The following is a 27,358-nucleotide window of genomic DNA, read 5'->3' as shown; positions in this document are numbered from 1 at the left end:
CTCGAACTGTGAGAACACAACACATTATATGTGAAAGATCCTTTCAGGTTGACCTTGACAGGCCAGTACCATTTACACTCGCCTGGTAATGTCTGCACAGTCCACAGCCAGGTTACTAGTTTTGTGTGTGAAAAAAATGTTACCAGAAGGCCAAAATACACTTTCGTTGCTGATCAAGGGGCCAATAAATTAGAGGTAAACAGTGAGTGTCTCTCCCTTGGAAGGCCACAATTCATAAAATTTGCATAAAACACATTGAGTTACATACGTCTGTCAGCATCTGCCTTGTCGTAGACAACACACAGATATACAAGCAGGCCATTCTACTCTTTGGAGTCTGAGTAATTGACATTTCTTTACCTTTTCTCATTGTTACCAGTTAGCCTCATTTTCCCACCTAACTGAGTGGCTGACCAGCTGGTTAACTTAAATTTTAAAGAATAGTGAATATTCCATAAAGGCTAAGTAATGACTATGTAGAATCATAGTTCTTCTTCATGGATATCTTTTATCAAATCCATAAATAATTTGCCTGTCTGTACAGTAAAAGCAGGAGAATTAGCACATGGGTGGATATGGGGGTGGGCATTTTTCTCCCTTGAGTATTTAAGTGAATTGATGGCCTCACTTTGCTACCTTGTGTTTTTTTGTAACCTGCCTGTCGGCCTTGGTCACAGACTGTATTCTCTTTTCCTTATGTTCTTCTTTTCTTAAAGTGGGCACTGTAGAAGGCACATAACAGCCACATTAAAATCTTATTGGTTGAAAAAAATATCAACTAGGAATTGCCTCTGTTTTTTTAAAGAGATTTTTAAAAGGGATATTCATTCAGATATGTACAAAAATAATCCCAATACATGCTATCTAAGCAGGGAATGGAATAGGGATTACAGCTACCCACCTTTTCCAAATAACGAATATCAATGTTTTCCTACAATGAGGACATGAATGCAGTTAGTTCAAAGTTGCCCTCCTAGCAGTGTCAATATATGTACAATATTAGCCATAGTTGTTTTGCTTTAAACTAGCAATGTTTCCAGCCACATGATTGAGGATTGATTTAGCTACAGGGATCGTGAGGATTAGGGTTTTTTAGGTATTTTGAACGAGTAGATGCAGTTTAAAGGTGCAGGTGTCAAATTGTTTTGCATGAATAATAAAAGCCATTACAAAATTGATTGATTCTATAGTATAGAAAGAATATTCATATACACCTTTCCCATCTGTACACTTAGATTGACTGTAATTGAGATTGGGATGATTACTAATTCATCAAATGCATAAAATTCACCCGATAGGGTTTACATTAAACCAATTTCAATTCAATATTATTTGGTAGCCCCTTAATTACCACCCCAGATATACCAGAACACAATTGTAAAAAAATAAGTAAAATATATAAAGTGCTAGCTACATATTTATAGGGAGTCATATGTATTTCTCATTGCTACTCTAAAAACCCTTCCTAATCTGTCCATAAAAGTAAATAAGCAATAGCAAGTATTAACCGTATTGTCGTGCAGGAAGCCCTACCTGTTTCTCTAAAATACTCCTCCTAATGTGACCACAACATGCATATTGCTGAAAAAATCATAAAGGTTGCAGTATATTTTATAAAACACTATTGGATCCTAGTGACAGAATAAAACTGAACTTTAAATCAGTCAATTAAAAACCGGTGTAGCTTGGCAAAGTTAACATGTAGAAGGTGTATTAAACACCTAAGAGAAGGTCTAGCAACCAAAGACCAATTGTGTTACTAGAGCTGCAGCTTTCTCTGGTGGTGTGTTCATTTGAAGCAGTTCTGTGCACGCATTCTTCCATTAGCTTTTTTGAGTTCTTGAACAGCTAGATCGAAGTATTTGACTAGTCTTCAAATTAAATGTATGTCTTTGCCTAAGACGAACACTGCTTAATGATCTTTTATTGTGTGAAGTCCCAACCTTAAAAAAAAAAAAGGACTTAAAATATCTGTTCAACATGGGCATACACAATAATGTGTGACAAGAAGTCAATCCTGTATCTGCATCCTCTACAGCATTTACAGAGCGTTGTGATTTCCAACCAGCTTGTACTTCTGATAAAGGTAGAATTTGGAACCTCGGTTAAAATTATGGATTTTCGATTCCTCGTTCAACCTCAGTCTATTTGGTATTCTTTTGATATTTGAAATGCCACATATTATGTACAACTTTAGAATGCTGCAGCGCTCTTACCATATTACATTTCTTTAGAGCATTTATGCCTGCATTTCTCAATTGTAAACAGTATTAAACAAATTGTAAGTCTACCATCCAGATGAGAACGACAGAGCCAATTTCCAGCCTAATTGACTTAGGTACCCTTTGGAAGATTGAATACAAATCTTACAGCTATTGACATCTTTTCCAATTCATTGTGGAGTTGCGCTCCATATGAAGGAGAGTCGTATGGAATTATAGGGAGACATTTTGATCTAAAAGCTCCAGTATGAGTTTTCCAGATGGACTATTTAATTTAATTTGATATACAGTTGGAAATATTACATTGGTGTATTCCAGGTGGGTGGTTATTGCAGTTACTAAGCCCCCTGACAATTTACCATTCTCCTATATTTTTACTGCCAGTTTACTTCAAGACATATAGTTTAGGAGAACAAACTTTTGACCATTAACAATTTGGGCTTAAACCCCTCTTGTAAAAACTTTGATACATCTGTGTTAGTTTGTAATTGATGTGAACCTGTTATATTCCATGACATAACTGAGTTTGTTCATTTACTTTATGGTTGTCTGGTGTACTCCTTGTCTGTAGCTATGGCATAACATTACTAGAGGCAAATAGTCCTGGAAGCCATGTCCAGTCCTCATTGAAAGTTTTTATATTTTCATTTGTGACCATCTTTTGATTATTTATTTTTTAGCCATTTGACAGTAACAATACATTAATGTTATTTCTATCCGTCTGTTGAAATTAGTTCCATAGTGTAATTCTGAAAGTATATGTTGATTTTATTCTGCCACCCAATGTTGTCGTATTGACTTTATTGGTCTGTCTACCTAAAGGAGAGGGATAGTTGGTTACAGCCTCGTCCGTCACAACTGTTCTCCATTTGTAAATATGTTTTTATGTTCACAAATCAGGATTGCTGTTTCTGGGGACAATCCACCCCTTGTTTTAATATAAGAAAATAAATTCTACAAACAGTCTATCGGATGTTTGTATAGTAGCGAAAGTTGGAACAGTTCCGAACAATTGAAGTAGTATGCCTCTGTTAAGCTCATCATGTAACCCTTTGCTTCTGAAGTGGGGAGAAAAAACGATTGCACGATTCCGTGCCATATACTGATGTACTGATGATTCCCTTGCCGGCGGCGGTACTGTAAACATCAGATTCGCAAATTAATTTTCACACTATCTGAACAATTCTATATTTTTTGTATGAGTGGGATTTAAACCATCAGCTTTTTCATCCTTCACTCCATGTACCAGTAATTGGTGTACAACACATGTCTGGCATTGATTCATTCACATTGTTTGATGCTGAACTATTCTTTTCAAGTTATGATCAGAAACTTTGTTTTTATTTTAGTGAACTCTCCAATAGTACTAATAGAACTACGTAATTCACTTTGGGGTGCGTACTTCTACTAGGCCTGGGTCCTTTGATGGCAGTGCAACTTTTGTCGCCCAGTCATTAGATTCTACATGTGTGGATGGATGCTTTATTCGTTACTGAAATAAGGAAGTGTTATATATTTTTGTTATTACACTTCATTAGCTATTGTAGCTTTACTTTATTCTTTTTCGACAACCCAATGAGGAACACCTCCTCTCCCATGTTTTTTGGAGGGATCACTCTGGTGTCTATTAAATTTTCCACCATCATTCTGCACACTTTTTCATGTTCATCATTTGCAATGGGCATTGATATTTTTATATTATCTCGTGGAGCCTGTCTCTCAGGGTGTAGTGGCTCAACTGTAGGTTAGAATTAAAAACCTCTAGGTTTATGGATGTGTTTTTTCTTTATTGTCCGCATTGGAACTATGTTCAAATTCTATTGGTCCTTTAGGTCTACCATCCTCACTTGTTGTTTTATTTGCTCCAGAAGCAGTATTCTCTGTTAAGCGAGCAATCATTTGCAGTTAAATCATTTGCCACGAGGGGGTTATTAAGTGCACCATGCTATGTTTTGCAGCGTTAATCTTTTCTGGATTCACCTGCTGTCCATTATTCCACCATCAAGAAGTGCTTGGGTCCGGAATTTTCATTGATGTCTCTTCACACCCCACCCCCCCCCCCCCCCCTCCCCCCGATGGCGAGGTTGCCCATATTTAGACCTAAACCCCTCCTCATGTAATGTAAAACATATGCCCCAGAAATCCCTCGAGGCAGTCGCTATCTTCGGATTCTTTTTTTCCGTCGTTAGTTCGGGAAGTCTAGAGTAGAAGCTTCGGAGTCAAGGAAGAAGAAATTGTGGAAAGAAAATCAGTTTTTTACTTTGAAAATCACTGTACAGGCAGGAGGGTTGGAGATGACTGATAGGAAGAGGATAGCACCGATAAAATGCTGAAACCATTGAGGAACACCAAGGCGAGAAGGGCGACACAACAAGATCACGTGGTCGGAGCATGAGAAAGGGGCACTGATCATACCCCCTTTAGATTCTGCCCCAAGTGCCACCACAAGTACACACAGAAGGACAAACATGGGATCTGTAACCTCTGCCTCCCTAAGGACCACAGAGCTTTGGACTGTGCGTCGTGCACAGAGTTCTTGCCCAAGACCATCAGGACAAAGCATAAGCAGAGGTGGGTACACTACAAAATGGTATCACCTCAGAGAAGATAGGTGTACTTTAAAGACCTGGGCCTGTCGAGCGACTATGAGGACATCTGGAGAGAGAGGAGGCCCAAGGGGAAGAGCTAGAATTCAAAGAGATCGTCGAGGGCCATACTGGCAAGAGTCTCAGGAAAACATTGAGAAAGGAACACAATCGTATTCAAAGCTTTATTCGAGGAATATACTCATAAAAGCACAAACATACATTTAAAATACATCACATTAAAAATGTTCCTATTTATACATACTGTTAAAACAGTTGTGCATACATAAACACTCAAAATCAAAAGGAACACAATCAAAAGGTAATCCCTCAGAGCCAAGACACAATCGAGCCGAGGACCTTGGGCTTAAAGATACTAGCAATGACCCTGGAAACTGTTGATGCCGGAGGGCAGAGCTAAGCCCTAGGAGTCACATGGTTTCTAGACTAGGCACACTGGTGGAGGCAAACTCTCTAAATCGGCTTTGACCTTGAAAGAGGATCAAAGGCATGGGATGGAAACAGCAAAAACTATCTCGACGCAATCGGTGAAGACTGGAGCTATAGTGACATCAAAGAGTCATGCTAAGGCACCCGACAGCGACATCAAAGCTCTGCAGCATTGACATTGAAACAAAGAGACGAGGCAGAGTTCGATGAAGAAAAAAAATTGCTCAAGGTAGAATGGAAAAGAAAACTTTTCAAGACTGAACTCAAAGCCCTAATTAAGAAGAAGGAGGAATTCGATAACTCCCTACAGGGTTACAGAATCCCACTGAAAAAGCAGGTAGAAGTAGAGGAAACTGAGGAGGTGGAGTAACCCACTACAGTAGAGCTGCAGTTCCTTGGCCTGGAGAAAGAACAGCAAGAAGACCTTTCACACATAGGGGAAACAACAGATGACTGGCAATACATCTTTGCCGACTCTCTAGATGAAGGGGTGGAGTCTTATCCCTCAAAACCATCACTACCAAATGACCACTCTGCATAGAAAGCAGTAGTAAAGAGTGCTGCAGGCACCTACAGACTGCAACTGAAGGAAGAACAATCAAAGCATGTTTCTTACTGGAGACGTTGCTACCTGAACAAAAGAGAAACCAGTTTCTGCCAATGCTCCCAAGCATGCTAGACCAGGGCAGAGAGGCATTTAAAAAACGAGCTGTGGCTAAGGCAATAAACCACAGGGTAGAGAATAAGTATCTCTTCTCATCAAGGGACCCACCTCAGATCAGAGTAACCTGCAAGCAGACTCCCTTATCGTGGCAACAGCAAGGAAAAGAGCTTAATACACCCACGTCTACGGGACCACCTCGTGCCAGGGAAAGCAAAATAATTGACATGGTTGGGAGGAAAATGAAAAAAATCAGTAGCAACACAGTGGAGGATAGCTAACTCAAATGCCCTGCTAATGAGGTATTCTCACCAACAGTGAGTCAAGATGGGGCAGCTAATGAAACCTCTCCCAGAAGAATTCAAGAAAAGGGCAAACACTGTGTTAGTTGCAGTTGGGCAAGACAAATGCCAAAACATGCCTAAAATCTGTGCTGGATTCGGCAGACAAAACTAGTAGACAGCTCTTCACGACTTCAACCGTGTACAGACTCACTTGGATTAGAATCTTAGGTTTTAAGCAAGAGGTCCAGTCAGCCATCATTAATATTTCATAGGAGAATGCCTATTTGGAGAGGTGTTGGGAAAAGTGCTTCAGCGCCTGAAAAAGGACGATAACATCAGACAGACAATGAGGGCCCTTGAATACACGGTGACCCTTTGGGGAAGTATGTCCCAAATAAAGAGAGCAACCTCAGCAAAAGGAGCCATTCAATCACCCACGTCCCATACAGGCTTCAGCAGCCAGAGTAGTGAACCCACCACCGCGCCACATAGGCAGTGCCGCTCAAGCTCCGGCCAGCCACGAAAGGAGGAAACCACACTACCAAGTGACTGCCCATAAGGAACCATTCTACACAAGTCACCAGTTAGAGGACGAATCAGAGGATTCTGGCAAGAGTGGGAGAGGATTACCTCTGACGAATGGATACTAAATACCAATAAATACAGACGTTAAAGAAGAGAAAAATAGACAAGCAACTACTACAACAGGAAGTGGAAAAGTTGTTAAGGAAAGAAGCTACAGAATGAGTTCTCCAGGAACAAAGACTCAAAGAGGTTAACTCAAACTGCTTTCCGGTACTGGAACCAGACAAAGCATTACCACCAATATTGGGTCTGAGCTCACTAAAAAGTTCATAAAAACTTAGAAAGTCAGAATTACAGCACTACAGAAAGTCATTTCCCTGATGGAGAAAGGAGATTACATGATAACTATAGACCTCAAGGATGCCTACCTACAAATACCAGTAAACAAACATTACAGGCAATTTCTCAGATTTGTAGTGAACAAGACACCCTACCAATTCAAGCTTTTACCGTTCAAAATAAAATCCCAAGTGTTCACAAAATATGTTTATCCGCGATATTAGTACACCTCAGACATCAGAGAATGCTGGTTTATCCATAGTTAGAAGACTGCCTGGTGAAGGCAAAGACAAACAGTCCATGCAAGAAGAACCTCAACAAGGTGATACAGACCTTACAAACACTAGGATTCTCCATAAATTACGAGAAACCATCACAGAACCCAGACAAGAAGAAAACATTCCTGGGGGCAATCTTAGTTTCCCAGACAGCAAAAGCAAGACCATTGGACAAGAGGGTCGATGCAATCCTAGAACAGAGTCACCGTTACCAGAAGGGGCTACTTCTGACGGTGAGAACAGTGGGGAAAATTATAGGCATGATGGCTTCCTGTATTCCCCTGGTGCCACATGCAAGACTACACATGAGACCAATACAAGAATTGGTCCAGCACCAGTGGTCACACGTCCATCCTAACGGATGCATCTCACATGGGTTAGGGAGCTCACATGGGCAAGCTGAACGTCATGGGTATCTGGAACCCCAAGGAAGGAGTGCAACACAAAAATGTGCTGGGGCTGAAGACAATATTTCTGGCACTAAAGGCCTTCCAGAAGCATGCGACAGGGAGGACGGCCTTAATTTAGTGGCCAATACAAGGACAATGCCTTGAACAAATAAGATGGGACAAGATCCTACCCGTTATTAACGTTGACCCAGAAGATATGGAGATGGGTGATAGTGAACAAGATATCAGTAGTAGCAATATACTTATCAGGAAAATAAACTACGGAAGCAGACAGACTAAGCAGAAATGTGAAGACCATGCACAAGTGGGAACTAAAACAAGAAGTGTCATGGCAGAGCATCCAGATTTCGGGGACTATGCAAGTAGACCTTTTAACACCAAAGAACATGAAATGCCAAAGCTTTGCATCCAGGTTGTACAACCCAGAGTGGCTGGAGAACGCCCTGTCGATAAATTGTTCAGGGATAGCTCAGCAATGGGCACAACAGACGTGGTTCTCAGACATCATGGAAATATCCCTCTCCCAGCACTCCGTGACCTATTAAAGATGCAGGAGGGACAGGTGTGGCACCTGTAACCAATCACCCTCATAATGGCAGCATGACTCCTGAAGACTTAACATTTTCAGACCTCAAGTTCCCAAGAAAGGCGAAGGAGATTCAAATGGAAGTTAGGTGACTAATAACAAGGAAATGTTAAAGCAACAAATGGAAGAGACTATAGCTATGATGCAACAGGCCAGGGAAAACCAGAGACTGGACACAAGAGGACACAGTCATTAGATACCTAACATATATACTAGACTAACAGCTCTCCTATGTCTCTATCAAAGTTCACTTAGCAGCCATTGTAGTGTACCAAAGAGGCATACTGGGTAGAAGTTTCTTCACCACACTAGGTGTCAAGCGCTTCCTAGAAAGAGTAAATAAAATAGCACCTCAAAGAAGTTTGCCTGTGCCTGCATGGAACTTGAGCATAGTGCTTACCCAACTGATGACTTGACCCATTGAACCACAGCGGAACGAGTTTTCTAACCTCAAGGCCGATTTCCTCATCACTATCACCTCGCTAAGGTGAGTAAGTAAGATTCAAGCGCTCACCACCCAAGAGTCATACATAAGGCTGCGTAGGAACATGGTGGTTATAAGAACAAACCCACAATTCGTACCTTAGGTGGTATCAAAATTACATGTTAACCAACAATCCACCTGCCAGCCTTTTTTCAGAAACCTAAAACGCAAGCAGAGAGAGCATTGCACATGTTAGATGTACGAAGGGGAATTATGTATTATTTGGAGAGAACAAAGGACCCCAGGAAAGAAGAACAGTTCTTTGTATCCTTCACACATACAAGGAAAGGATTCCCAGTCACCAAAGCGATACAATAGTGTCACAAAACAGGGGGAGGAACCCTTATAGAAAAGCCAAAGGTGCATTCAACGAGATAAAAAGGAGCAACACTTGCCGCCTTAGGCAGCGTTTACATGGTCATCGGTATGTGCTTTCACAAAAAACGATTGCGTGGGCATTCTGATCTAAAGGGAAGCAGAAGTAGGGCAAAGAGTACTGAAACATTTGTTTGCAAACACACAGTCTAAAAAAACCTACCTTTTCACCTCTACAAGTTTTTCCCTTCATTCAGTGAACAGCTGCTTATTAGGCTGTTATTCTTACGCCCTCCTTGTGTGACCCTGTGGCCAAGTGTTTCCCATGGTTCCAGAAGAACCCTGTGATGGTTTTCAGTTCAGGATTCAGCCAAATACACCATCCTGTGTAGACTGGACACTTCTGAAGCCCTGTGCAGGGTTATTGGGACTAGTGTATCCATTTGCAGACATGCATGAGTCGGGTCCTCTAGCTTTTCAGGGAATGTTCAGATCTGTCTTGCGCAAAAAGAAAAATTGCTGGACAGAATGCTGAACAATGTCATTCATTCACCCCAGTACAGAGATCTGAGCCTAAATCCATCGTTTTTTGGCTCCCTATGCCATTTCAGTTTGAACCCAGCCATATGCAAATCATTCTTGACCCTGCGCCCAATGGGAACAGTCTAGCCCAAACTGCCAGCCCAGATGCTCCCTGGACTGCAAACAAGCATCCTAGGACCAGTTTTGGGGTTTCACCCCTCATCAGCCAGGATGGCTTAACACCAGTGGCATGGAGAACACAGGACCCACGTCTGGGCTTACCGTCCCACTCGGGGTGATAAATGCAAAATTAACAATTGATGGACAGAATGCAGAATAATGTCATACATTCACCCCAGTACAGAGATCTGGGCCTAAATCCATCATTTTTTGGGACATGCCATTTGATGGCTCGCGACTGTTTGGCGATAAAGCAACCTCTGCCATGCATCACTTCAAAGATACAAGGGCCATAGAGAGCACTTTGAGTCTTTTTCCTGCTCCATATGAGCCACACCGGCAGTTTTGCCCGCTGTGTGGCTTTGGTAGTGGTTCGCATTACCGCCAACAGCTCCAAGAGAAGCAACAATCTCCACAGCCCTGTGTTTTTTGTCCGTGGTAGCCATTGGAAAGGGCAACGGGGACAACGGGCAGCTCACTCTTTCACACCCCTAGTTGCCTCCCCTTCAGGCCTCCTTAGGTTGCCCTTCTTCTCACACAACCATCCTGTTGGAGGCAGGCTCCAACAATTTTTGCCAGGGTGGCAGGCGATAACTTCTGACAGGTGGGTCCTTCAAATTGTTCCGCAGGTTAGGCTTTATTGTGTCTCGAATCGCCACTGCACCTTCCATCATCCTCATGATGACTGATTGAGGCATCTCTGTCACCTGGCAGCCAGAAGTGCTGCATGCAGAGGAAGCCATAGAGAAGGTTGGTTGTGATTGTTAACTCCTGCTACTTCCTGGTGCCTAAACATGACGGGGGCTTTGTCCCATATTAGAACTTTGCTCTCTCAATGCCTTTCTGAAAAGAGACCTGTTCAAGATGGTCACTCTGGCCCAGGTCTTGTCTGCCCTCGACCCTGTGGACTAGATAGTAACGCTGGACGTGCAGGACCCTTATTTTTACATCTCCTCCTTGCTGCCCCCTGGTGTTACCTGGGTTCCACTGTAGGCCAGACCATTTTTAGTTTGCAGTCCTCCTCTTTTGGCGTTACCAGCACCCTGTGAATGTTCACCAAAATGATGGAAGTGGTTGCAGTACATCTTCAGGTGGGGTCCCAGTTTTTCCATACCTGAACAACTGGCTGTTGAAGGCGGGCTTGCCCCAGGTAGTAGTCACCCAACTTCAGACTACTGCAAACCTTTTGATATCATTGAGGTTCACTAGCAATATGCAAAATCACACCTAACTAATACTCGGATGTTCTCCTTCATCAGAGCCATTCTGGACACTTTTGCGCCTATCTCCAAGAAAAAGAGAGTCCAGCATATTGGGGCTATCTACCTGATGTTTCAACCTCTGTCTTGGATGTCAATGAGGATGAATTTGAGGCTGCTGGGACTAATTGCTTCAAGCATCGTGCTGTTTAAGCACGCAAGATGCCATATACAGACTCTGCAGTGGTATCTGAAGTATCTGTGGGTATAGCACCAGGTGGATCTTTCCAATCTGTTCCTGAGTTTTGAGGAGACTGCAAAAGATCTGTAGTGGTTAATTCAGCGGAAGCCCTCTCTCCTTACCTTCCCTAGAGCTCACAGTGGTGATCAATGCGTTGCTTCTGAGTTGAAGAGGCCATTTGGTAGAGTTAGAGGTGTCTGGTCTCCGGCAGAGCCTCAGCTCCATACCAACCTTACGGATTGGAGAGCCTTCCACATGGCATTGAAAGCCTTCATGTCTTCCTCAAAGAGAAACTGATGCAGGTGTATACAGACAGCACAACTGCCATGCTGCATTGTAAGCAGCAGGGCGGTGTGGGTCGTGGGCTCTGTGCCATGAGGCTTAATGTTTCTGTACATGACTTGACTGCCATGGAATTTTTCTGGTGACACACCACCTGGCAGGTTCCCTGAACTTTAGAGGGGAATAGCTAAGCTGTTGACGCCTTTCAGATTAAGAATGGCAGTTAATCTGGAGGTGCAAGGCCTTTTCCATGAATACGGAGAACTCTGGCTTGATCTTTTTGACACTGCAGAGAACGAGCAATGTCAGCACTTTTGTGCATTGACGTTTCCAAGGCGTCTCTCGTTCAGATACTTATTCGGTGTGTGGTGGAATTTGGGACTCTTGTACAGAGTGTATGGTATCCCAAACTCTTGGGCTTGAGCATCTGTTCTCCGATCAGGCAGCCCGTTCAGGAGTATCGCCTGTCACAGGAGCAGGGCAGAGTCCTGCAGCCCGGTCTACGCAGCCCATGCTTGGAGATTGAGCGGTGACAGTTAACAACCTTTTTTCCTGAAATGGTTAATATCATCTTGGCAACCAGTCATCACTCAACCAAATTTTTATGTCTGCTGTTGGGTTAAGTTTGTGGCCTGGTGCACATCTGACTCGACCCCCCTCTCCGTGTCAAGCTATCTGAAGTTTTGTTATTTGTGTAGTCCCACCCAGCAAAGCCTTGCTTTGGTGTTTGTTAAAGGATACTTTTCGACTCATTCGGCCTTTTTACTGTTGCTGGAAAGGTAATTGTTATGTGATTCCTCAAAAGGATACAACATGTTTCCTCCTGCTCTTTTGTTATGCCCCAATGGCACTTAAATTTGGTTTTCCCATTCCTCATGTCTACACCTTTTGAGCCCCTCCACAGTTGTCCTCTCAGACTCTTTCCCCTCAAGACCGTCTTTCTTGTTGCTATAACAGCAGCACAATGGGTGAGCGAGCTATAGGCACTTTGTTAACCCAGCTTACACCATGTTCTAGCTGAACAAGCTGGTCTTCCGGACTCGACCTTCCTTCCTACCGAAGGTGTTGACTCCATTTCACGTTGGTCGGAACATTTCCCTTCCTGTGTACTTCGCTCCAGCTGACCCATCTAAGGAGGAAGAAAGGCTTCTCTGGTTAGATCAGAAAGGGAGGCTTTAGCTTCTATATTAATTATACCAAAGACCACCGAATGGATGATTAACTTTTCATCGGGTTCACTGGAGCGAAGGCAAGACTGTACAGAAAAGGACCATCTTGCGCTCAATCATACTGCGCATTTAGATATGCTATGCACTGGTCAAAAAGCATCCCCCCGAGGGCGTGCAGACTTGTTCAACCAGGGCCAAGGCTGCTACTACTGTGCTGACCCGTGGGGTGCCTGTTCTAGACATTTGTCAGGCCGCTACTTGTGCAGTATTGTCTAGACAGCCAGGCCCACCGAGAAGATCACACTGCCCACCTGCTCCTTCAGAATATTTTGGTTTGAAGAAGTTCACGGACCCACCACCAAGGAGCTATTGCTTGGGTATCTATTCAAATTGTGAAGAATCTACAGTTAGAAGTCTCCTTCAGAAGAACAGGTTACTTACTTTTGTTAACGCTCTTTCTGATAGAGCCTCTGTGTAATCGCAGATTCCTCACTGACTCTTCCGCCTTTTCGATCCAGTGAACTGGTCTCTTCACATAAAAAGATCCTAAATTAAGAATCTGTTTGGCTCCGTGTCTGCGAAATAGTCAAGAACTCAGCCAGTGTCACCGTGCATTAGTGGCATCTATATAGGTCCGCTGAAACTTTTCTGGATCCAGTCTGACACCTGGAGATGTATTCAAGAAGGGGGGAATCTGCGGTTAGTGTCTACCAGAAAGAGTGCCCCGAAGAGCAGTAATTTATTTGAGTCCATTGCTCCGCTCTTTAAGCTCTTCTGGAGCATGCATTTGCTCCAGTTAACCGCATCATGGAATGCAATGCAAAAACAGAATACTGTATATCTTTGTAGTCCGCCATGACAAGTCACTTGAGATCCAAATAATTTAAGAGTACTCATTGAGTCTATGTCAGAAACCGTTAATATTTTCGATACAGTTGGCATCCTAGCGTGTTATCTCCCTCTTAAACTTCTAATATTGTTATGTTGCATATACTTTTAATACTCCATACACATTTTATGCTGACTAATTCACAGTTTCCTGCTATCCATTACTGCCCACTTGGCACACAAATAATTTCTTGGCGGAAAGCTGCCTCTACAATGTGTGGCTAGTGTTTGCAAAGAAGTAACTTTCTCAAATGGAAAAGAGGTAAAGTTCCAGAAGGCATGGCAACCTATATTTAGCTCTATGGCGAAAGACTGTTGAAAACTGAAATGCCACAAGTTGTTGAGAGTACTGGATATTCTAGAGGAGTCAATGAGTATACTCTAGTCTAAACTATGCCTGTACTTATCATGCATAGAGACCGGAAACATTAACTGTTACCATTAAGATCTTTGCATATATGGGAACGCACACAGGAAGTCTAAAGTGAAAAGAATGATTTGGGTGGTGGGGGGAGGTAGGCAAACTCTTATACTCAACCAGAAGATTTGGGCAATTAAGGGGAAGGGGGTCACACAAAATAAGTCAGTCTGGAACAGGTTATGAAAGTTTAAATGGGTAGGGGCTGGGAGCTAATGAGAGGTAAGGTGGTTGCTTTAGGGCTGGGATACTCGCAAACATTTTCCGAGGGACCACAAAGTATGGTCTGGGGTGAGCCCGAGAGCCTCATTGAAGCTACCAGGATGGGAGTTGGGCTTTGTAGGTAGTTAAATGTTGCAGGATACTGTATTAGATTATTTTCCTTTACTTCAGTTGGCTTGTAATTAAAAGCTTCCTGTAAGAAAGTGGGTTTCTGTTGCAGTTTACCTAATAGCTGATGCACTTTTCCTTGTTGTGCCCTGGGCTCCTGCCAATCAGGTGCCCAGGGCCTGAGGTCCTTCCCTAAAAACTGCCTAACAGCCAAAACCCAAATTGGCAAACCCTGGCCACATGTCAGCCCCTGGTAAATGGTACCCTAGGTACCCAGGGCTTTGTGACCAGGGAAGGCCTCTAAGGGCTGCAGCACTCATTGTGCCACCCTTAGAGGCCCTGTACCCTAACACACACACACTGCTCTTGCAGGCTGAGTGTCTGGATACAACACAAAACAGAGAGTCGACATGGCACACATCCCTGTGTGCCATGCCCACAACCTACACTGCCCTGGCATACATCAGCCACCCCTCTAGCTGGGTGCCCTATGCCAGTGTTGTGGGCACAGAGGCAGGAGCCCTGTGCCCCTACAGTACCCAGGTCCATTCCTGGGTCCTGTAAGTGCAGTGCTGCCATCTAAGAGTATATGGTGCTGGAAGCTTGTCAAACACAAACTCCACAGCACCATAATGGCAGCACTGAAGACTGAGAAGTTTGGTATCAAACTGCTCAGCACTTTAAATCCACACTGATGCCAGTGTGGGATTTAATGTACCAAGCACCACAGAGGGCATCTTAGAGAGGACCCTTGAAACCTAAACCTACAATCCACGTCTGTTCTGAGGTTGCCTAGGCTGCCATACAGCACACGTTGCTGGACCCCTGGGTAGGAGAGCCCCTGCTCTCCTGGGTCTGCAACAATGCACATCCTGGGCGAGGTGCTAAATCTCCTCTCCCAGGATGGGCAGGGGGATGCTTCAAAGGCATGCCGCCTCTGTGAGCTTTCCCAGGCCACTGCAACCCCCCACTATGGCGGGAAGCTTGGCCGGAAACCCCAAATAAGGACAGGGGATGTGCCAGCCTGCCAACCCCATCCCTCAGGTGGGGGAGGCGAGGTGAAGCACATCTCCGGGCTCTCGCCATCTTGAAGATGGGAAGCCCTGCCTCCCACAGGAGAGAGGCAGGATAGGGGGTGTACCCACCCCAGGACAGGGACCCATTGGCCCCTGCCCTTCACCTACCTGTAACACCCCTAAATCTAGTATTTAGGGGCACCCTGAACCTTCCTTCCCCAGATTCCAAAATACAAAGAAGAGCAAGAAGAAAGAAGACCTGCCCTGCAGCTGCTAAGAAGAGGAAGACACCAACTGCTTTGGCCCCAGCCCTACCGGCCTGTCGACCCTCGAACCTGCTCCTGCTCCAACCCGGCATCTCTTGTGGCCAGCAACCTCACAAACCCCGGAGGACCTGGCTACCTTTTGGCTCTAAGCCCCTGGGACTCCCATGAGTAGAGGCTCTACTCAAAACCTACTTCAAAAACCCTGGCAGCAGCCCGGAACCGCGAACCCAGCACACTCTGCACCAGACAAGCCTGGCCAGTGCCAGAGTGAACAAAGACCACAAGGGCGATCCCACGGCGACTGTGACCCCGAGTCCGGCACCCAAGGACCTCCCTCGACACTCCTGAAGAAGCCTGCAGCCTCAGAACAAGGTGCCCCCCCCAACCGCGATCAACAGAGGGTAAGATTTCCCGACACCAAAAGGCACCCCTACACGCGGCCCCCTGTGCCCAATCCCGGGGTACCTACCTATCCTCCAACTACCCAACTTACCTCTCGAAGTGGTGGTGGCACCTGAAGAGTCCTCGTCCACGAGCTTGCAGTCTTTTTCTAAACCGGAGATTTCCCATTGAAACCAATTGAGCGCCTGAAGGCTCAAAAGCACCCTGCACCCAGCCGCCCGAGTGGCCCTGGCAGTGCAACCTCTACACCTACCTACTTCCCCACTTGCCCTCAGTAAGTGACCAGGAGCCCAGCGCCCACAGCCGCGTGGCTTGCTAGTCAGCAGCCACCAACCAAGGCCCCCCTATCCCTCATAGGATAACATTGGGCCTAACTCTCTCTGCACCCAGCTGCCCTAGAGTCGCTGAGGGTGAGCCAACTGTACCTACCTGATCCTGGGGACCCCTGAGTCTATGCCCAGAACCTCAACTCTGCCAGTCGAGTACTTACCTTTAAACCGATAACTCTATTTTCTTCATAGGGTAACATTGACTGGCTTTTTCCTGAAATTTCTTCTAAGTGTGTACTTTTCAAATCTTAAAATATTCACCAAAAATCAGCCGAGTAACTAAAATACTCACCTGCTCTTAGGTGAGCTCCCAGTGCTGGATCTTGGTGCCCAGCACTGAATTTCTGCAATCTTTAAATATTCTTTAAAAATCGTATAATATCTGAAAACGTAATTACTTAACTGTTTTGGATAAAGGTCCCAGTACTGAGGCTAGGCACCCAGTACTGGATTACAAAAGTAACGAGAACATACTGTACCTGCAACTTGAATTTTCTTCCATAGGGAATCATTGACTGTTTTCGTTGAAATATTTTCTAAGTGTCAACTTTTAAAATAGCTAAATATTGTTTAAAAATCATCACAGTAATTAAGTCGACTTTCATCACTTGATTCTAAGTACTGACTCAGGACTGAATCTAGGATCCAGTCCTGGAATTCCAAAAGTAATCCTAAAAGTAATCTGTGGCAAATAACATGAAACTTCCATTGAACTCAATGCATTATTGTGTTTAAAATAGTGTGGCCTGTTGCAACCACTTGTAACTGTTTACAAAAGCCAATTGCATATTGCAAAAGTATTTATATAAAGCATCTCATTCTGAGAAAGTATATTTTAATTCCAATTGTTGGTTCTAAAATAAAACAAGCATATATTTTTTATATATAAACCATTGGCCTAGAGTTCAGTTATTGAGTGTGTGAGACCATTTGCTGACTGAGTGTGTACAACAAATGCTTTACACTGTCCTCTGATACTGCCTTACTGCTCGACCAAGCTACCACTTTAGAGAGTAAGGTTATATCTAACTTTAGCCTCTGCCAAGCCTCTGGGGACTGTGGACTCTGTACACCCTGTACCTATTTGGGAACAGTATATACAGAGCCACTTTCTCACACTTCCCCATTTATTTAACATCTTTTTGAATGTTAGTGCTCTCTGATGTAAGCAACAGCTCGGTGCTGCTTTTAACCCGGGGGCCACATCTGAAGGTCAGGAGGGCCACAGTCGGCCCCCGGGCCGTACTTTGAGTATCACTGCTAATGGGAAATGGAAGGTTCTAGTTTTGAGGTGGTAATAATCACCATGATTCTGTTAAAAACCTAATGGAAATATTGCAACAAACTATCATGCATTTATATTGTTGTTGCATGCAGGATTAATCTTGTTTCTGCATTTCCTTTAGGTCTTTTACGATGTTTCCTACTTAGTCATTTTGAGCGTGTTGATTTATATTAACTTTCCTTTGTAGGTTCTGTCTCCATGAGTTTTCCCCCTGATGTGTTTATCATGGACACAATTGGTGGTGGTGAAGTGAGTCTGGGGGACCTAGCAGATTTGACTGTTACAAATGACAATGACCTCAGCTGCGATGTAAGTGATTGAGGCTCTCTTCAGTAGCTTTTTCCACCTCTTGTTCTCTGTCTTATGCACTCTTTTGTTCTTTTACCATTCTCCTCTTTGGTGGCCCAGTCCCTTCTTCACATATTGGGTCCCTATTTTTTCTGCTTGTGAAAATGTTTCCTTTGATAAATATCTTTCTGTCAAACTTTTCACCCTATAAATGTCTCCAGGCATCATGATGGATGCTTAAAATTTAAATATCTCTCTTGTGCTAAAAGGTGGATCCTTGGCTGCTACTAGACTCACACACCTCCCAGACGTGATATAATCGAGCCAAGCGGGCACTATGGCATCAGTTCTTGCCCTTTTTTCCCCCACCCTTGGTGGCGACGATGAGCTTGACAATATCAAAGAAATGCACTGCACAAAACCTACCAGTTCCCCCAATTCCAACACAGTAACTACACCCCTCAGAGAGTAGAGGTTGCGATTCAGTGAGGAATCATCAGGTTGATACAGCATCCACCACAAATATTGGTACTGAAGGTAAGTAACTTTCGTCTGGTGAATACTTCTACCTGCAGATTACTAATTTCATGACATAATCCTAAAGCAGTATCCCCGTTGGGTGAATGTTGGGCGAGAACAGCCGAAGGGTCCAACTCCACAACCAATAGGCTACCCATCCTACCAAAGGAATTAGTGTTAAGGAAAAGTAGCCTGAAGGCATAACCAAAGGCAAGACTGAACACTAGCTACCCCAACAGTAGCAGAACTAATGCAAGGCAGAAGCCTGGCCTCAGCACTAGCCAACAGAGCAAGAAACCATACAATGCCCTTACAGCAGTACCCAAGACCTCTGATTCAGTGGGTCCAGTATGGAACAAAAGAGGGATGCTAACACACTAGCAGGGAGTTTGGAAATTAAAATCACCTAAAATAAGCCAAACCACAGCTACCTGAACCAGTAGAGGCAAGTACATGAATCACCAAAATAAGATTACCACCCTCCAGATTCAAAAGAACATGCAGAAAGGTGCATTAGGCTACTAATGGAAGGGAGCAACTATTTGTGTTTACAGCGCCCTAGCCATCCAAGGACAACAGGAAATAAAACCCGGGGATAGAAATAGTCACTACTGAATGGCGAACAAATGAGACTGGAAACAATTAGAAGGATGAGATGTGCTACAAAATATGGAAAACCCAGAACTGCTCAGTAGCGACTGGTGAGGCAAGACAGATCACAATGTGTAGACACTGTCCAAAAGGAGGAGGGGGCACGCTGCCTGGCATACCAGCACACAGCCCAGAGGCATTGTGGTAAATGCAGTGCATGTTAACTTTCAGTTGAAAGTCTTTATTATTCACAATTGTTGGTGCAGCCACTGCTGTGCATCTCTAGACGTGTTTCATGATTGTTGCCCTTTACTCCTAAAGCACATAGGTGTTTCCCAGAGATCACCAGCCCAGTAGCCAATCACAAAAGATGGAGCACATTGCCTAGCATACCAGCACACGATTAGGCCAGCTTCATTGTGGTAAATGCAGTGCATAACAACACTTACTTCAGTTGAAAGTCTTTAGTATTCACAATTATTGATGCAGTCAGTGCTGTGTATCTCTGGACATGTGTTTCAGGATTCTTGTCCTTCAGTAGAGAGTAAGAATTTAAACTCGGTGGTGCTGTCAATGCTGCTCAGTCTTTTCAGGCTTAGTACCATTCCCAGAGCACAGCTGCATCCTTGAGCTTGTCAGCCCAATAACTCCGCAAGGAGCCAATCACAAAAGGTGGAGGGAGCACTCTGCCTGGCATACCAGCACACAATTAGCCTAGATGCACTGTATATGCAGGGCATGAAACACTCGTTTCCGTTGAAAGTGTTTAGTGTCCACCATTGTTGGTGCAGCCAGTGCTGTGCATCTCTAGACACGTATTTAAGGCTTGTTGCCTTTCATCAGTAGAGAGTTATAAGTGAAATTTGGGGGTGCTGGTAATGCTACTCGGTCTTTTCTCAGGTCTAGTACCACACAAGGTATCAAGGCTTCGGAAGAGCTCGACCACTACGGGCGTTGACAGTCAGCCATCCTCAGTAGTGAAAGTAGGGCACAAGTACTTCTGTACTTCTATACCAAACTGCCCAAGCACCAAACGTAACCTGAACTCTGCTCAGGACCCGATGCAAAGGCAACAACATACAAAATAGGGAAGCAGCCAAATGATTAACTCTCCACACACAAGCTGGAACCCACCCCCTAAATCAAAACAGGAGCAGGCTTAACTTTGGAGCCAGAAAGTATCGACACAGAATAAGAACAAAACCGAGACTGCAACAAGCCAGAGTTGGGGCTGCTGCTGATGCAAAGGCCAACTAAGAAAGCCAATGAATGGCCTAGAGATCAGACTTAGCAAGAGACCAGTGACAGAAACCGACGTAGAATGGGCTGGCAGCACACCACAGACCAGACTTAAACTTGTGTGGTGCACCCTCCTGCTGCAGACAGACAGGAGATGCGCTTAAAGGGACAACATGAGGTATAACTGGAAAATCAGCTGGTTATAGGTCTCTGCAGTCAATTACTAGCTGGGGCAGAACACCACAAAAACCAAAGCCAGAATCTAACATTGAAGATGTTCTCTCTGAAGAACAGAAATACTTGCAACACAAGAAACCCTCAAGAGTGTAAAGTTTTCTAAGGATAACATGCAGATAAGTGCAAGCCCAACCTTTACAACTCCTGCAATTCCAAGGTAGCTTGACCCACAGTGAGAACTCCTACCAGAACTAGTGCATGGTCCCAAAATGTAAGTCAACAAGAACATAGATGTGAACACCAGAAGGGATAACCTACACCTGCACAACACTGTACAAGCTTCTGTAAACCGATGAAAAATTAGAAAAAAGCCCCAAAAAAGGACCCTCCTGAAGTAGCTTCTCAGGATCCCCAAGAAAAGATACTCCCCTTTAGCACTAGGGAATGTGTGAAGTATTGCACAAGCTCAACAGAAGTGTCTCCCCTATGGTCTAGCCTGCGAACAATCATCAAACAGTTTGGGCAGTCTACAGGTCTCACTCTCTGGAGAAGCCAACAACCTACTCAGGGAAGGAACATGCCCCTTGTCTCTGCTTGTCCAGGACGTGATCAAGTCATAAAAGGATAAGGTCAACAGATTATCTTGGATGTCTATTGGGATACCAGAAGGACCAAATCAAGTAATGCAGTACAGAGACACATGAACCCATGGACTCGACCACTCAATCCTCCTTTTCAAGGTGAGTCGGAAAGCGCTGTTGAGCAGCACCAAGTTCATTTTGATCCACTTCTGCAAAGTACTGCTCACGTGATCTGGAAGGAGTGGAACCACCATCTGCTTCCTCTCCTGAAGAGCATGGGAGAAGTGGGACAACAGATATGTGACATTATAGGAGCCGGGGGCCGTAGCACCTGAAAAGAAAAAGTTCTTCCTCCTATTGCATCAGTTCCCTTCCAGTCAGCATCTGGAGGAACAAATGATATGAATGAGTTAGGTTGGTGACAAAACAGTTGTCCAGAAAGACTTGCAGCCTCAAACTGTGGATTAAAAGTTAAATACTCTTGGTCACCCGAAGCCAAACAATAACATTATGGAACTCGATCACTTGTAGCCGGAACAGATGCTGACCTATTCTAAGTAAACTTAATGGATTTCATCACCACTCTTAAAAGGGCGACAAGTGCCTACATGAGGAAGGGTTGTACTAGAGGATGTCTGTCAGCAAATTACTTATCCTCTATCATGCACAGTGGAACAGCCAGGACCTTTGCATCCTTGCACAGTTTCATAAAAAGAAGTTTCATCCAATGGAAGACCTGGGGGGCCATTTAAGATCAACCTCAGACTCCCAACCACTAGCATTATGAAAGGCATGATAGAAACTTCTCTGAGACTGCAAAGAAGAGGAGGCACCAAGTGGTTCCTTGATATCATCCTCATCTTCCCACATCTTCCCACCCCTTCCCATAAGCCATAATGGACTAAGCAGAGGCCCCAGAACAAGGAGCGGCGTTCCTACAGCTCTTCAGTCGAGATTGCATGGCGCAAGATGTCCGGGATCACCCCAGACTACCCAGTCGATGACAACCGACTGAGCATTACACACCTGCTAACTCAAGTAGGGGTCCTCAGCCATCAGCTAAATATTTAACCAGACTTGTGGTGGCAGGACGTGACACACAGAAGTTGGATGGAGCTGACCATCACCTGGGATGAGACTGTCTGCAGAGTGTCATATTATAGGGATAGACGCTCCTAAAGGGGACACCAGAGAGAGAGAGAGAGAGAGAAGTGGGGTTAGGGTAATGGGCGAGGTGGTGAAACAGAGTCCTCAAGGCCCTGGTGAATGCTGCCACCGAAGCAGGGTTAGCACAGGTGCTGGAAAGACTGGGAATGGGTCAGTAAGCACTGGGCACAGCTCTGAGCCAGAGGGCGACCTCTTGGACAAATAATATACGAATAGAAAGGAGGAACACATCTCACCTGATTTGACTTAAAAGTTCCAAGGTAGGGTGACTGCGAAGAGGATAAATCCTGGGCTAGAAATGAGCTGAATCCAGATTGAGGCATTGAACAGCGTTGCTTTCTTAGTCTTGCACAGGTTTCACTAGCCATCCCCCAAAGACTACAGAGATTAAGGTCCGCAAGAAAGCCCAGATTTGCCAAGGTGAAGATGCCGGATTTGCAAGGCACTGAGAGTGTCTTGGGCAGCCAGAAAACGGATCCTACAGCAATGTAAACCTTGAAAAGCTCAGGAGAGGGCACACTGGACACAAAAGATAACGGACATCAGTGTGCCAGGTGATGCATTGTGTAGCTCGGTGACATGTCTGTGAGGTGTTGCAGTCAAATCTGAGTCTTCGTGTCACCTCTTGGTGCAAGAGAACTATTGCAATTTCTCCAGATCCAGTTTGGCACCTGGAAGAGGAGCGGAATCTGTAGGTACATGTATCCATCAGAACCATTTCTTTGTGAAATGGCTCCTCTCTGTCAACACACCTCTTCCGCCTGGTACCTTGACTTGCTTCTCAGCTTGGTTTCATCATGTCAAAAGGCCACTTTCTTTTGTCTAGCCTCCATCTTGTCATTTGGCCATTCATTATTCCTATCCAACCACATGCTTCTCCTTAAAAATACTTGCAGATCTTTGCTTGTCCTTTTTAGGCTTTCATAACCCTTTTTGGCTTTATTTCCATTGGCCTTGATACCTCTTGGCCTCCCTTGTGGCTATGCATCTTTCCCATCTTATACATCCCACTCATTCTTTCTTTTTACTCTTTGTTTTGTACTCTGCTCTCCCTTTCTAGTCTTAACATGCCAGTCTTTTCTTACCTAGCTTGGTCATCTTTACCTTTAAATGTTGATGCATTAATTGCCCTCAAACCAAATTTTGCATTACATAGAACTAGCATGTCCTTTGTTGTAGCTTGCAGATGGAAAGGATGCTTTCAAGAAGACTTGGAATCCCAAGTTCACACTTCGCAGTCACTACGATGGTATCCGGGCCCTTGGCTTTCACCACGTTGAGTCCGCTTTGGTTACTGCATCAGAGGATGGGACATTGAAGCTCTGGAACCTACAGAAGACGGTCACCACTAAGAAGTAAGCTACATGATACAAGTGCAAATGTATGATATTGATAGTTGGGTGTAGGAGCTCCAATTGCTTGTGCTGATGTGCAGTGCTAGCCTTCCTTACTCAGAAAGGTTAGAGGGTTACCTATCCATTGAAACAATGTTTGCTTCTTGAAGGGATAGCTTTCTGTATTTTATGTATGAATCACAATTACTAATAGTGGGTGGGGGGTGTGTGTGTGTGTGTGTGTGTGTGTGTGTATTCATTAAAAAGTATAAATATCAATCACCTGTTAATATTTTTTCTGGGTTTTTGTATGGGTCATAGGTGTCAAATTTATTGTCTGTATGATGGTGGCATAGAATGGATGTCATTCATCAAAGGAATTTCATTTATGGTCATCAAATGTAGAATATTCTTGTCTGCTTAAGGGGATCACGGAGCACTTTTAACATTGTTATATCAAATCTAATTTATGTAAATCTGGCATGTTAAATTCAAAAAATTGAATGCGGTAGCAAATCTGGTGCAAATTTAGTCAATGCTCCCTATTTTCTGTTCTTACTGATTTTTACAGATAAATACAGACAGAAAATGTATTTTCGTGGCTGTATTTATTTTTAAATGTGGATAAAAAAAATTAAATTGAGTTGCTTTTTGAGTAATTCCAAATTCTGTCTGCTGTGAGTGCGAAGCCAATAGCTGCGTGGATTGATAAGAGGGTTAAAAAAGAAAGGGATTTTAGTCAAGAGGTTTTAACAGCAGTAGACCGGCACAAGGTTGATACTGAAATTTGAATATTTTCATATCAGTGCATTGATTTATCTTCAACGAGTGTTCACAGCATTGAAACCTGGCAGGCATTCAAGCATGAGTGCATATGTATTGGTTAAACAAATGTGGAAATATACCAATTTCAGCTTCATTTTTTTCACAAAGCCCAAAATAAATATGGATAAATACAGATAAAATTAGCAAAAAATAAAGATCGATAAATACATACGGAAATGTCAAAAAAATTAATACCATAAAACCGGGAGCCCTATTTATAATCTGTCATGCCTTGTATGAACAGTTCTCCTATTGCCTGTTACTTTTAAGGCTTATTTGATAAAGATTGGAGAACTCTATTAGGTGTTTTATCACCCTTTGGACAGGATTTTATCACTCTTCTTGAATTTTTTACTTTCACTGTATATTTTGCACTTCTGAATTTTTCTTTTTTTTCCTGAAAATGTTACCTTTTTGGCAGCTTTTTCCACAGAGATACCAATGTAAGTGATGTGCCCTTCTTGTGGAAGAAAGTAACTTGCACATGATCTACTTTGTGTGTGTTGTTTGCCTCTCCTTTTTACATTCAAATAAGCGTGAACGAATATACCACAAAAGCCATGAAAATACCATGAGAGCATTCACCTCTGAGGGAAACCTGAACCTGCTAAAAGGGCTCAGAAAAGCAGGCAGGGGAGGACTCCTCCTACTGCCAGTTCTCATTTCCATAACCACTTGACTGCTAAGCTTCCCCAGCCCCCAGTAGTAGTAAGCCCTTTCTGATGGAAGCTTCTAACTGCAGATTTATCACCAGATATTGACAGGTGGCAGACTGGAGCAGGACAATTTGAAACAGTGCTCTGTGTCCACATCTTTCCACTCAGTAAGTAATGAATGGAGCCACATTTAAGTGCCACCCATGTACCCTCTACCTCTCTTCCTAAACCTTCAAGCACAGAATGGGCAGGGTCCACGAAGGGTAATCTTAAAAGGCTTGCTGCCTCTGTGAGCTTCACCAAGCCTCTTGCTGCTTCCAGTAACTGGTCCCCACCGGTTCTGAACCCCACTTTGGGCGGGAGATCTGGCAGGAAAACCAAGTGAGGAATGGAGGTGTGCCCACCTTTGCCAACCCCACCCCTCAGATGGGGCAGGCGAGGTGAAGCACAACTCTGTCCCTGCCATCTTGCAGATGGGGGGGACCAGGCCAACCAGAGTGAGGCATATGCCCCCCTCCCACTTGAGGGTGGCATAATAGGGGGTGTAGCCACCCCAAGGAAGGGACCTATTAGTCCCAACCTTTACTTACCTGTAACACCCCTGAATCTAGTATTAAGGGTCACCCCTGAACCTTGCCTCCTCAGACAAGAAACGACCAAGAAGAAAAGAAGGACTGAACAACTGTGCTGAAGCTAAGAAGACAAGGATGCCCACTGACTTGGCCCCTGCCCTACTGGCCTGTCCCCACCTCGAACCTGCAGAAGCGAAACTCCGGTGTGTACTACTGCCAGCAACCTCAAGAACACCAAGGACCTGCCCTGCCTTCCACTGAAAAGACTTTGTCTCCCGTGAACACCGGATTTGTTTACCCACAGACTCTGGCTCTGGCCAAACCCGCGAGTGTGCACCACTTTGCACCCTTCGCCCACGGCCTGAGTTCGAGTGGCCCAACACTAGGAGGAGGTCTCTCCGGCGATTCTGACCCAAGATCTGGTGATCTCTGACCTGCCTCTAATCTCCCAGTGAAGCCTGCAGCCTCTTTCTGGATGATCCCCTGACCAGAGCTGGTAAGAGAAACCCGACACCTAAAGACACCCCTGCACCTGAAGCCCCACGGCCTTGGGTGGCCTAACCGATGGTGTCCCAGCATTCCCAGGCATCCCAACTTACCTCTCCAACCGAGGGTCACCTCCAGAAGACCTTCGTCCCAAGCCTGCAGTCTTTCTTGAAACCTGAGAATCCCCATTGAAATCAACAAGGCACCGGGTGCCAAACCAGCACCCTGCACCCATCCACCGCTGCAGGTGTACTTTGGGTACTAACTCAGCTCCCCTTTGCAATGAGCCTAACACCAGGAGCTTTGCTCCCACAACCCAGTGGCCTGCTCGTAAGCAGCCACCAACCGGAGGCCCCTATCCCCCATTGGATAATATTGGGCCTCATCCCTCTGCACTCGGCTGTCCTAGTGCAGCTGAGGGTGTTTTGAGAGTGCATCCTTGACCCTGGGGGAACCCTTGTTCTGTTCCCATAAACTCAACCCCGAAGACTGAGTACCTACCAGGTAACCGATAACTTAATTTCTCTCCATAGGAATCCATTTAATGTTTTTCTCTGAAGGAATCCATTGAATGTTTTTCTCTGAAAAATGTTTTAAGTGTGGAGGTGATTTGTATGGAAATCTGAAAAATTAGAATTGTGCAAAACTGATTTTACTTACCCTTTCTCTAGGAAATGTCCCAGTGTGATATCTAGGCATATCACACTGAGTAGAAAAAGTAACTTAAAAAGTAATCTGTACAGTAATTTCAATACCTGGACTTACCTGTATTTCAAACAACTGCATTTGAACTTGCGTTCTCTTGTAAACACTGCATAATATTTTGCAAAGCATTTATTTCACTTGCCTGTGCCAGGCTTGGCTTGGTTCTAGAAATAAAATAACGTAATAATATTTTTACACAAACAAAATTGGTCTGAGTTCAGTCTTTGAGTGTGTGACATCATTTGCTGATTGAGTGTGTACAACAAATGCTTAACACTACCCTCTGATAAAGCCTTACTGCTCGCCCACACTACCACAAATAGAGAGTAAGGTGCTATCTACTTTTACCTCTGCCTACCTTTGGGGTTCCACTTCACTCTGTGCACACGATACCTCCTTTTGGTAAAGTATATACAGAGCCAGCTTCCTACATTGGTGGATCAGTGGTGGGGTATACAACTTTGCATTTGTTGGTCTAACTTGGTTACGACCTGATCACATGACAGAACTCTTAAATTGTCTTAAGAATACTGATTTTTTTTTTTTAATTTA

General features: G+C 44.3%; 1 protein-coding gene across 2 annotated transcripts in view; it reads left to right on the top strand.

Annotated features, from left to right (window-relative positions):
• The window catches only part of STRN4 (striatin 4), a 276,698-nt gene that overhangs the window by 204,864 nt on the left and 44,476 nt on the right, over positions 1-27,358 (top strand). For both annotated transcript variants that reach the window (XM_085625652.1, XM_085625651.1), the window contains exons 9-10: positions 17,854-17,975; positions 23,408-23,583. In XM_085625652.1, the coding sequence (XP_085481778.1) occupies positions 17,854-17,975; positions 23,408-23,583 (298 nt within the window). The remainder of the gene's footprint in view (positions 1-17,853; positions 17,976-23,407; positions 23,584-27,358) is intronic.

Source organism: Triturus cristatus, chromosome 9, assembly GCF_964204655.1.
Source record: "Triturus cristatus chromosome 9, aTriCri1.1, whole genome shotgun sequence".
Classification (NCBI taxonomy): Eukaryota; Metazoa; Chordata; class Amphibia; order Caudata; family Salamandridae; genus Triturus; species Triturus cristatus.
Note: the sequence above shows the minus strand (reverse complement) of the source record. Positions and strands in the feature narration are given on the sequence as shown.